The 13926-nt window shown below is 39.1% G+C and overlaps 1 protein-coding gene across 3 annotated transcripts in view; it reads right to left on the reverse strand.

Annotated features, from left to right (window-relative positions):
• Positions 1-13926, reverse strand: part of ARMC3 (armadillo repeat containing 3) — a 94842-nt gene that overhangs the window by 57068 nt on the left and 23848 nt on the right. For 2 of the 3 annotated variants that reach the window (XM_029238427.1, XM_029238426.1), the window contains exons 5-8: positions 7056-7124; positions 6635-6810; positions 4070-4264; positions 1487-1670 (exon numbers count right to left, since the gene is read on the reverse strand). In XM_029238427.1, coding sequence (XP_029094260.1) covers positions 1487-1670; positions 4070-4264; positions 6635-6810; positions 7056-7124 — 624 coding nt within the window. The remainder of the gene's footprint in view (positions 1-1486; positions 1671-4069; positions 4265-6634; positions 6811-7055; positions 7125-13926) is intronic. The other variant, XM_029238428.1, reaches the window with a different exon arrangement.

Consider the following 13926-nt stretch of genomic DNA (forward strand, 5'->3'; position numbering starts at 1 on the left):
CTGTCCCTTCTCCTCAGAGCACTGCTGAGCCCCCCCGACCCACCAGGACCTTCTTTGCCCAGCCAGTTTCCCTCATCTCCTCTAGGTCCGAGCCTGTAAATCACCTGTTCCAGGAAGGCTTGTCTGACCCAAGTCTGCGTTAGGTGGAACCTCCTGGGGGATCCTGTTCCCCCATCATCAGGCACGTTTAACACGGCATCGCGACTGCCTGCTTACTTGCCTGCCCTGGGTTTGTTGATACAAACTGGGGGCTTAATAAACATTAATAAATGAATTCATAAACAGATCCAGATAGGCTGTAGCTTACTCACAGACACATCCCTAGGTCACTGCAGTGCCAGTAGCGTAATTAGTAGTAGAACTAGAGTGCAAGAGCTCTCCATCCCGTGCTCTTTTCACTACTGTATCGTGTGATGGGTAATAAACTCACGAAACTTGTATCACGAGAGGGGCCGAAACCCAAAGAGAAGTTGAGATACGTAAAAGTTTTAGGTTTGACATTGCTCATGTCTTTCCATTGCCCTCTCATCTGGTCTCAAATAACTAAGAAGGCCTGGGATAGATGGAGAACAGAACTGACCAGGTAATGACAACGCCTAAGTTCCTTTTGGGAGAATTCTGACTTAAGCAATTTTGTCAAAATTAATTTTACAGGCTGTCTTTAGATTTGGCCTGTATGATGTAACTCACGAGGCCCCTCTCTATTGACTCAGTACTGGGAGGTGAAATTTGGCATACTGCATTAAAACTTTGAAGAAATCCAGTATGGGTTGAAAAGGAAATGTTTCCCATAATATAGACATATATACAGATGTGAGTATATATGTTTAGAATATAAATCACTTAAAGTAGTCAAAGCTGTCATCATTTATAAGAGGGGTGATGTGGAAGGGGGAAAATAAAATCACATCTTTTATTAAATAAAATACTCCAAATATACATAAATTGAAACTATAATTTTATCTTCAGTGCTCATGATGTAATTAATCTCCCATATTTTACAGATTTATGTCAACATAGCTTGCCAGTGACATGAAAATTGTATTTTGTGTATGGTATGAGCATATTATTTTTCACAGCTATATAACATGGAACAGCTAGACTCCAGCTGCAACTCGAAATTACTGTATAGATATCATTCCAAATGTGGATTTATTGAAATGATGCTTTCGGGATTACAGAGAGTGCATACATTCTGTAAAATTTCAAAATCAGGAGAAATAAAAGCTTAAAACTTAATTTAGGAACGAACTGTTTAAAAATAGGTTATAATTAAATCATATTGAGTTTATTAAATCCTGGACAAAGCAATCTCTACTTTTACTTACTAGCATTGAGATGAATTTTGATCTTAAATAGTAAGTATAGCACTATCCTCAAATGACCATCTAAAAGCAGACAAATGCTGTAGCATTTGTTAGTACTAATTGAAATCAAGACTACAGGAGGAAATAGGTATGCTTAGTTTATACAAAATGAGACATACGATCATAAGCGGCTTTAGTAATTGCTCTTGCTGCATTCTTTTGAATATCAGGAATTGTAGAGTTTTCTGCAAATGATAGGAGCTTCTTAAGACCCCCTGTCTGCTGAATCATCACCATGGTATCCATATCTTCAAGGCAATTGGCCAACACGGAAAGCGCTTCTATATGAAGGTCACTCAATTCCTAATGATAAAAGCAAACACAACTTTAGAAAATTGCAATAAAAGCAATCCACACTTTCCAAATTTTATTACAAGAGGGACTCAGATCAGTCAGAACATAATGTAATTAATTTTGTTGTGACAGAGGCCCAAGGAAACAGTTCTGTTTATTAATGTGACATCTCTCTCCCTGACCATTAGTCCCATCTCTTCTCATTTCCCCTATTCCAAAATGTTTTACAGATAAAAAATAGTTGCTGGAAACTTCCAGTAATGGTATCCAAGTGATGTTGCTCAAACAGCCTTCCACCGACAAGTTTAAAATCTAAAGAAAATATTTTTTGAAAAAGCAGACAGAAGCTGAAAGAAAGTATATTCCTTAAAATCTCCAATTGGTAGAGGGAGGTATTGTGAGTGTGTGGCTTTCTTGCCTGAGGAATCTCCAGAATCCCCATAGCAGTGGAAAACTGAAGCCTTTTCTGAACAGTTAGAAATTTAAGGTAGAAATCACAGTAAAGATGCTCCACTGCCATGGTATTCTACACAGCAGTGGTTCTGATCAAGAAACTCACTTCACAGCAAAAGAAATGCAGCAGTGGGCAGATGGTCACAGAAATCACTGGCCTTCCCATGTTCCCTACCATCCTGAAGCAGCTGGCTTGATAGAATGGCCTATGCAAGACACAGTGACAGCGCTAGCTAAGTGGCAATAACTTGCAGGGCTATATATTCTCTGGAACAGCATCCAATATATGTTGCTGTTACTCCCAGGAACCAAGGAATGGATATGGGAGTGGCACCACTCACTATTACCCATGGCAATTCAGTAGCAAAAATTTTGTTTCCTGTACCTGTAACCTTATGCTCTGCTGATCTAGAAATCTTAGATCCAAAGGGAGGGATACTTCCACCAGGAGACACAACAATGAGTCCACAGAACTAAAAGCTAAGACTGCCACCTGGCCTCTTTGGGAGCCTCATGGTTCTGAATCAACAGGCAAAGAAGAGAGTTACTGTGCTGATTGGGGTGATTGAGCCCACCTATCCAAGGGAAATTGGACTGCTACTCCACAACAGAGGTGAGGAAGACTATGCCTGGAATACAGGGGGTCCCTTATGGCATTTCTTAGTAATACCGTACCCTGTGATTAAGGTTGATGGAAAACTATAATGACCCAATCTGGGTACCACTACTAATGGTCCAGGCTCTTCAGGAATGAAGGTTTGGGTCACCACATCGAGTAAAGAATCAAGATGGGGCTTCCCTGGTGGTGCAGTGGTTGAGAGTCCGCCTGCCGATGCAGGGGACACGGGTTCGTGCCCCGGTCTGGGAAGATCCCACATGCCGGGCTCCTGCGCGTCTGGAGCCTGTGCTCCGCAACGGGAGAGGCCACAACAGTGAGAGGCCCGTGTACCGCAAAAAAAAAAAAAAAAAAAAAAAAAAAAGAATCAAGATGACCTGAGGTGCTTGCTGAGGGCAAGCAGAATATGGAATGGGTATCTGAAGAAGGTAGTTATAAATACCAACTACAACCATGTGATCAGTTACAGAAAAGAGGACTATAATTGTCATGAGTATTGCTTCCTTATTTTGTTAGGAATGTGCGTGCGTGTGTGTGTGTGTGCGTGTGTGTGTATGAAATATCCTTTTCTTCTCTCTCTTATCCCCTCAGGCAACATGAGATGTACTGCCTTTACAATATGGTATTTAAGTACGGTTAATTTTACATCTTATTATGGGATGTCAAGGAGAAGAGGAAACATCATCCAAGGACTTTGCATCCTCCTGTGGGGAAGGGGACAGTGTGTGTTTTGTTGTACACAGGACAGCTGGACCTTGTTAAGTGGAAGTATGATCTTGTTTTTGTCTTTATTTGGAGATTAATGATTTAGGAGCTGTGTACGGATGCCAGATTGACTAGTGATGGTTAATATTTATGTTTTAACTTGGCTAGCCCACAGTATCCAGATATTTAGTTAAACGTTATTCTAGATGTTTCTGTGAAGGCATTTTTTAGGTGAAATTAATATTTAAATCAGTAGACTGAGTAAAGCAGGTTACCCTCCATCATGTGTGGTAAATGACTCTTCTTGCATTACCCTAGAGAAAACTGGGGCAGACAAAAGTTAAAAGACTAATTCTAGGTGTTTCAAGAAAACATAAGATCACAAACAAAAATTTAAAAATCTTAAATCAGAAGATTTTAAAAAATTAAATTATTTTAGAATGCCCTCTACCAATTGTCTGATTTAATTGTGCTGGTAAAGTATGTAGCAATAAGCAAATTAGTCCATTCTACTTAGCATCATGCTTAAATATAATAAAATTTCATTTAAAAAATATTCTATAATTTGTATTTTATAACAACACTTAGGAGAGATACATCTCCTCATAGAGAGTTGAATGAATGTTACAGGTACCTTAGTTTCTAGGATCTTAATAAGGTGGTCCACTCCTTGACTGTGTCTTAGCATTGCCCGGCACTCCTTATCATTTGTAATAACATCTAAGGTTTTGAGAGCCAACAACTGAATAATTGGATATTCTGACTTCAAGAGATCTAATACAGGAGGGATTGCATTTAGTTCTTGAAGTGTCGCTTGGCACTGAAAATCCTGCCAGGAAATATAAATGTTCAAATAAGTGGTTTTTAAAGCAAAATACAGTCTTAAGAATGGAGAGATTCTATTTTCTAACAAAGAACATTATGAGTTATAATGTTCCCATCTTTTATTCTGGATTTGCTTCCAAAATAACTCACAAACAAACATAAGCAAACCCTGGATTGACAACACCAAAATATTCATTTTAACTATACAGACCTTGTCAATAATAGGAAATAGGCATGATCTATGACTTCTCAGCAGCTACTGTTTTTTTATTATACAGCAAATTCCTCTTACTACAAACAGCATCACAATAAAATCTATGCATAATGAAATTCTTTTCACACGCTATACCCTGTTTCAAATAGTAGTCGATAAAATGAAATGACGGTATCAATTCCTTATTATTGTCATTCAGATGGATGGTTTATAAAATGCTAATCTGCATGCAGTGCTGTTGGCAGGACCTGTGCGTGCAAATTTACATCAGGTTTAGTTCTGACACATAACCTTAATTTAAGACATTTACAAGAGCAAGGGGTCATTAGAGTCCAGACAAGTCTGGACTGCATGGTGTGCCTGTAATCCTGGGTGAGTGGTGGAGGGAGGGTCGTTGGGGTGAGCGACAGAGAAAACAAAGCAAAAAAGTCATGAAAAGCCCCCAAACTCTGACTACTAAATCATGACATTTTAAATCAAAACAGGGTAAACTTAAAATAGAATTAAAGACAGAAAAGACCCCACTTCCAGCTTATCTTCCCTCTATCCTTCAACTGGCCTCTCATAGCTTCCTTCAGACATAAAAACTGTAGGTTGCTGCTTGCTATGGGTTGAATTGTACCCCCCCCCCAAATATCTTGAAGTCCTACTCCTCAGTACCTCAAAATGTGACCTTATTTGGAAATGGGATCGTTGCAGATGTAATTAGTTAAGCTAAGGTCATGGGGGAGTAGGGTGGGTAATTATTGGTGTCCGTATAAGATTGGTGTCTTTATGACAGGAGGCGAGAGAGCTGACAGAGGGAGAGATTGCAGTGATGAGGCTGCAAACCAGGGACCACCAAGGATTCACCGCCACCACCAGAAGCTGGGAAGAGGTAAGGGAGGATTCTACCCAGAGTCCCAGACGGAGCATGGCCCTGATGACACCTTGATGTCAGAAGTCCAGCCTCCAGAACCGTGAGGGAATAGGTTCCTGTTGTTTTAGCCAGTTTGTTGTACTTTGTTACAGCAGCCTTAGGAAATGAATACACTGTTATTAGCTAGTCCTTCTGTTATGAAGAATAGTGGAGGTAAGTCTTTTCATTTCCACTTGATAAAAAATATAGAGAAATAGACTTAATGAGGAATCTTGGCATGAAACACACAGACACGTTTGCAGGATTATTTAGGCCTATAGGATGAAGTAAAGTCACCAGAGAAGGGGTATGGCTGTACTTGCTCTTCAGGAAGAGGAAAGGTAACACCAGCGGGTGCCCAGCTACGTGGCAAGGACATGCCAGGGCCAGGGTTGCATGCTTTGGGTGCCTTTTGGCATGAGTGCCTTTGTCCTCTTTTTCTATATATTTTGTCTAGATACTTTGCTTCTCAATGAAACCTCCTTCACCTTTGCTTCCATATCTCTTCTTTCACATTCTCTTGACGGCTATTTAAAATGGTGTCTTGTACTTCCAGTTGATCTAAAGCTTATCAAACGTGTGTGGGAATTGTTCAGGAACCTGAACAGGAAAAGAAGCAGAGAAGGCTGTCCAAAGTGGCAGCAAGCTGACCTGCTGGGGGTGTGAGGGTGTGTGTGCTGGGTTGGGGATTGGAGGGGAGGGGCCAGAGGACAGGACAGGTTGTGGGCGGAGGGTGGGTAGGGTGTTTCTTCCATTATGAAGGAAAGCATCACAGTGAGGTGGCATCTTGCAACTGCGAATGATGAGTTCTGTTCAGCAAAACTCAACTTTTCACCAACAAAGAAGCTGAATCCAAAATCTTGGTACATTGCGAAAGGCAGATGATACCAACCAATTGGATCACCAAGATTAGATCAACAGTTTACTGCCTAGGTCAAAACTAGTTCAACACTAATATTAGATTTCCTGTTTTGGAAGAAATAGTACTTACCTAGTATAATCCTGCCTTAATTTGCAAGCCCATTCTATTTTTTTAAAATGCCCTTTTATGGGGGACAATTACTTACAAAACGTGAAAACTGAAAGGTATCGACTCTAAACTTCCATTATTTTTCCTCTGAATGATAACTACTAAATAGTACTGAGAAGGAGTGATTTTAATTAAAACTGGACCTTTTTTTAAAGCTTTGTCCTTTTTTTAATGGGAAAATAAATTCTATAACCAGCTTTTGTCAAAACTCACTGTTAGAAATTAATCTCACCTGGACCAAGTTGTAAATGCACTGGATAGAATTCTTCTTCACGTCCGGGTCTGGGCTGCTTAGCAGTCTGATGAGAGGCTCTAATCCACCTTGTTCAAATATTTGCACTTTGCTGGTATACTCTGCAGACATGTTTGCTAGGCAAAGACTAGCAAACTCATGGATAACTACTTCCTCTGTGTATCAAAAACAAATAACACAAGTATGTAAAGGCTTATTCAACCATTATGTTAAACCACGCTGTGAAAACCAAAGCTCCACAGATCTTACCTTGGTTGGAGCCCATCTTAGTTTGAGAGAGTTTAATGACAATACAGAATTGGTGTTTCATAAACTATTTTCAATCGGTACTTTAATCAGGTGCGAAAAATAAATCATTCCCCATTTTTGAAATATTGATAGATGGAGGATGCAGAGTTACCTTCTGCGGCCAGCCGAGCAATCACAGAATTCATGACATCTAACTCCCTTAACAATTTTTTGACATCATCTACAAAAGAAGAAACAGAATATTAATGTTTATTAATTATAATAATAATGGCAGTGTCTGTGGAATAGTTCCTTATGAGATAGGTTCTATTATTACCTAATTTTACAGATAAGGAAATTGAGGTTCACAATCACACAGCAAGTAAGAGGTGGGGACGGGTTTCACACCCAGGTCTGTCTGACCCCAGACAGACTATAGCCCATGTTGCTTGATTGCTCAGCTGTACAACCTTCCAAAACACTAGAAAAGATAACCATAAATGCACGAAAGTGCCTAGAACACCATCAGTAAAGTTGAGTTACTGTGCCCTGCACTTGCTTATGATATAACAGTAATTCTTTTTGTTTTGTTTTGTTGGGAGGATATTTTTAAATTTAGATTTTAATAAAACTAGTATAAAATGCAAATAAGAATTATCCTCAGCCTTTTCCCATAAATACATCTTGTATATGTTCCATTTGCTTATCAGAAATGCCAAAGATGCTTAAAGATAAGTATATTAATTTTTTAAAGTTCACTTTTGTATTATTTACAGGAGCCTAATTAAAGCTAGACAATTATGCCCCTGCTTCTTTCTTGCCATCCTTAACCCCCTTTTTCTGAGAAATAAGGCATAGCTGCTACTTCAGTTTTGCAATTTCTCTTCTTGGTCGATTATCTCTTCTGTAAGCCAAAATTAGTGTTACCAGAAGTTTGGAAAAATTCACTTTGCAGCAGCTGAAGCAGATGGTCTCGGGAATTAACCGCTGGATACGTTTGCCTTTTCTTGGACACCTTTTCCTGTGTGATTCAGGGATGTGGCTGTTCCTCAACCTGTCAAAACTTCTTTCTCTCTGTTCTGTTCAAAATGGCTCAAACAGGGCTAGCGAACTTGCAGCTAGCTGTATATGCACATGGATAGGCTTTCAGCACAAAAGAATAATTGAGTTTTGGGGAAGTGTAGGACTTCATATTTTACAGTCGAAACTCCTCTGAAAAACGCATTACCTCCACAGGTCTAGAAATAATAGCCATGGCATAATAGTCAGATCCTTCCAAGTGTCCTGGTAAACTAGGCAGAGGTGCCCCCTCTGGAAAAGCATGCTGTCATTCTCTTCTCACTCTTATGAGTCCAGTCTGTGCTGTTTGCAATGATTTTTTGGAAGGTTGTACCAAAGTTCCCTATTTTTACATGCTAGAAGAAAAGCATTTCTGGGCTTTTAGATCTCCAAGTACATTCTCCACTTAGTATACAAAATAATCTTCCATCTACTTCAGAGTTTCTGCTACAATGCTGACCATGAGGTCAGGAAGATTCTGGCCCTGTGTACTCTCTGCTCCTTGTGTTTCCCTGCAGGAAGCATCTGCTCCCACAGGGAGAGGGCCCCTTGCTGCATCTGTATGTGCCACCACCCCCTTGCTGTGCCCAAACAAGTTAAAATTTTTCATCAGACGATTCTCTGGGCCACGAAATTCCTTTCTACTTATGAATTTAGCCCAGGTCTGTTCAACAACAGATCTAGGAGGTTTATCCACTACACCACTTTCTTAAGGCTCAATGGATCATTCAGATTCAATGGCAGCTCTTGTAAATTGGTGGCATAGCTGATTAACTTGTTATTCAACTTTCTGACACCAGATTGTTCAAATAGTCCTTCTGTTCTTGAGGTTAAATCAGCAGAAATAATGGGTAAGCTGCTACTTCTGTCACATTAAATATAATATTGATCTCTGTCCCCTTCTTTCTCAGCAGAGAACTCTCAGATATGGCAACTTGGACTTGTGGTTGGGCCACATGAACACGTTCTAGGCAAGCAGTGGGACACCTACAATTCTAGCTTGGTTCAGAACTGCCAGCACCTTCCTTCCTGGAGTATCTTCATGCCATCTGGGTTTTTTTTTTTTTCAGTCATCAATTTTATATACATCACTGTATACATGTCAATCCAAATCGCCCAATTCATCACACCACCATCCCCACAGACCCACCGCTTTCCCCCCTTGGTGACCATACGTTTGTTCTCTACATCTGTGTCTCAACTTCTGCCCTGCAAACCGGTTCATATGTACCATTTTTCTAGGTTCCACATATATGCATTAATATATGATAATTGTTTTTCTCTTTCTGACTTAACTTCAATCTGTATGACAGTATCTAGATCCATCCACGTCTCAACAAATGACCCAATTTCATTCCTTTTTATGGCTGAGTAATATTCCATTGTATATATGTACCACATCTTCTTTATCCATTTGTCTGTCGATGGGCATTTAGGTTGCTTCCATGACCTGGCTATTGTAAATAGTGCTGCAGTGAACATTGGGGTGCGTGTGTCTTTTTGGATTATGGTTTTCTCTGGGTATATGACCAGTAGTGAGATTGCTGGATCATATGGTAATTCAATTTTTAGTTTTTTAAGGAACCTCCATACTGTTCTTCATAATGGCTGTATCAATTTACATTCCCACCAACAGTGCAAGAGGGTTCCCTTTTCTCCACACCCTCTCCAGCATTTGTTGTTTGTAGATTTTCTGATGATGCCCATTCTAACTGGTGTGAGGTGATAACTCATTGTAGTTTTGATTTGCATTTCTCTAATAATTAGTGATGTTGAGCAGCTTTTCATGTGCTTCTTGGCCATCTGTAGGTCTTCTTTGGAGAAATGTCTATTTAGGTCTTCTGCCCATTTTTGGATTGGGTTGTTTGTTTTTTTAATATTGAGCTGCATGAGCTGTTAATATATTTTTGAGATTAATCCTTTGTCTGTTGATTTGTTTGCAAATATTTTCTCCCATTCTGAGGGTTGTCTTTTCGTCTTGTTTATGGTTCCCTTTGCTGTGCAAAAGCTTTGAAGTTTCATTAGGTCCCTTTTGTTTATTTTTGTTTTTATTTCCATGACTCTAGGAGGTGGATCAAAAAAGATATTGCTGGGCTTCCCTGGTGGCGCAGTGGTTGAGAGTCCGCCTGCCGATGCAGGGGACACGGGTTCGTGCCCCGGTCCGGGAAGATCCCACATGCCATGGAGCGGCTGGGCCCATGAGCCATGGCCGCTGAGCCTGCGCATCCAGAGGCTGTGCTCCGCAATGGGAGAGGCCACAACAGTGAGAGGCCCGCGTACCACAAAAAAAAAAAAAAAAAGATCTTGCTGTGATTTATGTCAAAGAGTGTTCTTCCTATGTTTTCCTCTAAGAGTTTTATAGTGTCTGGTCTTACATCTAGGTCTCCAATCCATTTTGAGTTTATTTTTGTGTATGGTGTTAGGCAGTGTTCTAATTTCATTCTTTTACATGTAGCTGTCCAGTTTTGCCAGCGCCACTTATTGAAGAGACTGTCTTTTCTCCATTGTATATCCTTGCCTCCTTTGTCATAGATTAGTTGACCATAGGTGTGTGGGTTTATCTCTGGGATTTCTATCTTGTTCCATTGATCTATATTTCTGTTTTTGTGCCAGTACCATATTGACTTGATCACTGTAGCTTTGTAGTATAGTCTGAAGTCAGGGAGTCTGGTTCCTCCAGCTCCGTTTTTTTCCCTCAAGACTTGTTTGGCTATTCGGGGTCTTTGGTGTCCCATAAAAATTTTAAGATTTTTTTGTCTGTAATTTTTTTTTTTTTTTGTAGTATCTTTGTCTGGTTTTGGTATCAGGGTGATGGTGGCCTCATAGAATGAGTTTGGGAGTGTTCCTTCCTCTGCAATTTTTTGGAAGAGTTTGAGAAGGGTGGGTGCTAGCTCTTCTCTAAATGTTTGATAGAATTCACCTGTGAAGCCAGCTGGTCCTGGACTTTTGTTTGTTGGAAGATTTTTTATCACAGTTTCAATTTCATTACTTGTGATTGGTCTGCTCATATTTTCTATTTCTTCCTGGTTCAGTCTTGGAAGGTTATACATTTTAAGAATTTGTCCATTTCTTCCAGGTTGTCCATTTTATTGGCATAGAGTTGCCTGTAGTAGTCTCTTAGGATGCTTTGTATTTCTGCAGTGTCTGTTGTAACTTCTCGTTTTTCATTTCTAATTTTATTGATTTGAGTCCTCTCCCTCTTTTTCTTGATGAGTCTGGCTAATGGTTTATCAATTTTATTTATCTTCTCAAAGAACCAGCTTTTAGTTTTATTGATCTTTGCTACTGTTTTCATTGTTTCTATTTTATTTATTTCTGCTCTGATCTTTATGATTCCTTTCTTTCTGCTAACTTTGGGTTTTGTTTGTTCTTCTTTCTCTAGTTCCTTTAGGTGTAAGTTTAGATTGTTTATTTTAGATTTTTCTTGTTTCTTGAGGTTGGCTTGTATTGCTATAAACTTCCCTCTTAGAACTGCTTTTGCTGCATCCCATAGGTTTTGGATCGTCGTGTTTTCATTGTCATTTGTCTCTAGGTATTTTTTGATTTCATCTTTGATTTCTTCAGTGATCTCTTGGTTATTTAGTAACGTATTGTTTAGCCTCCATGTGTTTGTGTATTTTATGTTTTTTTCCCTGTAATTCATTTTCATAGCGTTGTGGTCAGAAAAGATGCTTGATATGATTTCAATTTTCTTAAATTAACTGAGGCTTGATATGTGACCCAAGATGTGATCTATCCTGGAGAATGTTCTGTACACACTTGAGAAGAAAGTGTAATCTGCTGTTTTTGGATGGAATGTCCTATAAATATCAATTAAATCTATCTGGTCTATTGTGTCATTTAAAGCTCCTGTTTCCTTATTTTTTTTTCATTTTGGATGATCTGTCTGTTGGTGTAAGTGAGGTGTTGAAGTCCCCCACTATTATTGTGTTACTGTCGATTTCCTCTTTTATAGCTGTTAGCAGTTGCCTTATGTATTGAGGTGCTCCTGTGTTGGGTGCATATATATTTATAATTGCTATATCTTCTTCTTGGATTGATCCCTTAATCATTATGTAGTGTCCTTCCTTGTCTCTTGTAACATTCTTTATTTTCAAGTCTATTTTATCTGATATGAGTATTGCTACTCCAGCTTTCTTTTGATTTCCATTTGCATGGAATATCTTTTTCCATCCTCTCACTTTCAGTCTGTATGTGTCTCTAGGTCTGAAGTGGGTCTCTTGTAGACAGCATATATATGGGACTTGTTTTTGTATCCATTCAGCAAGCCTGTGTCTTTTGGTTGGAGCATTTAATCCATTCACGTTTAAGGTAATTATAGGTATGTATGTTCCTATGACCATATTCTTAATCGTTTTGGGTTTGTTTTTGTAGGTCCTTTTCTTCTCTTGCGTTTCCCACTTAGAGAAGTTCCTTTAGCATTTGTTGTAGAGATGGTTTGGTGGTGCTGAATTCTCTTAGCTTTTGCTTGTCTGTAAAGGTTTTGATTTCTCTATGGATTCTGAATGAGATTGTTGACGGTAGAGTAATCTTGGTTGTAGGTTCTTCCCTTTCATCACTTTAAGTATATCATGCCACTCCCTTCTGGCTTGTAGAGTTTCTGCTGAGAAATCAGCTGTTAACCTGATGGGAGTTTCCTTGTATGTTATTTGTCATTTTTCTCTTGCTGCTTTCAATAATTTTTCTTTGTCTTTAATTTTTGCCAATTTGATTCATGTCTCGGCATGTTTCTCCTTGGGTGTATCCTGTATGGGACTCGCTGCGCTTCCTGGACTTGGGTGGCTATTTCCCTTCCCCTGTTAGGGAAGTTTTCGACTGTAATCTCTTCCAATATTTTCTTGGGTCCTTTCTCTCTCTCTTCTCCTTCTGGGACCCCTACAATGGGAATGTTGTTGCATTTAATGTTGTCCCAGAGGTCTTTTAGGCTGTCTTCATCTCTTTTCATTCTTTTTTCTTTATTGTGTTCCACATCAGTGCATTCCACCATTCTGTCTTCTGGGTCACTTATCCGTTCTTCTGCCTCAGTTATTCTGCTACTGATTCCTTCTAGTGTAGTTTTCATTTCAGTTATTGTATTGTTCATCTCTGTTTGTTCTTTAATTCCTCTAGGTCTGTGTTAAACATTTCTTGCATCTTCTCGATCTTTGCCTCCATTCTTTTTCCGAGGTCCTGGATCATGTTCACTATCATTATTCTGAATTCTTTTTCTGGAAGGTTGCCTATCTCCACTTCATTTAGTTGTTTTTCTGGGGTTTTATCTTGTTCCTTCATCTGGTACATAGCCCTCTGCCTTTTCATCTTGTCTATCTTTCTGTGAATGTGGTTTTTGTTCCACAGCTTCAGGATTGTAGTTCCCATGCCATCTGTTTTAAGTGCATTCCTTTTTTAAAAAAGTTATTTTATTGAAGTATAGTTGACTTACAATGTTATGTTCATTTCTGCTGCACAGCAAAGTGGTTCAGTTACACAAATATATACGTGTTTTTTTCCATTATGGTTTATTACAAGATATTGAATACAGTTCCCTGTGCTATACAGTTGGACCTTGTTGTTTAGCCATTCTATACATAATAGTCTGCGTCTGCTAATCCCAAACTCTCAATCCATCCCTCTCCCACCCCCATCCCCCTTGGCAACCACAAGACTGTTCTCTATGTCTGGGAGTGTGTTTCTGTTTCATAGATAAGTTCATTTGTGTCATATTTTAGATTCCTCATGTAAGTGGAGTCATATGATATTTGTCTTTCTCTTTCTGAATTACTTCCCTTAGTATGATAATCTCTAAAACTCCACACAAAAAACTACTAGAATTAAGCGATAAGTGAATTCAGCAAGGTAGCAGGATACAAGATTAACATACAGAAATTGTTGCATTTCTTTACACGAAGAATGAAATACTAGAAAAGGAATGTAAAAAAAAAATCGCATCCAAAAAATAAAGTACTTAGGAATAAACTTGACCAAGGAAGTGAAAGACTTATATG

Source organism: Monodon monoceros, unplaced genomic scaffold (assembly GCF_005190385.1).
Source record: "Monodon monoceros isolate NGI ecotype Baffin Bay Population unplaced genomic scaffold, NGI_Narwhal_1 Super_Scaffold_21, whole genome shotgun sequence".
Taxonomy (NCBI): Eukaryota; Metazoa; Chordata; class Mammalia; order Artiodactyla; family Monodontidae; genus Monodon; species Monodon monoceros.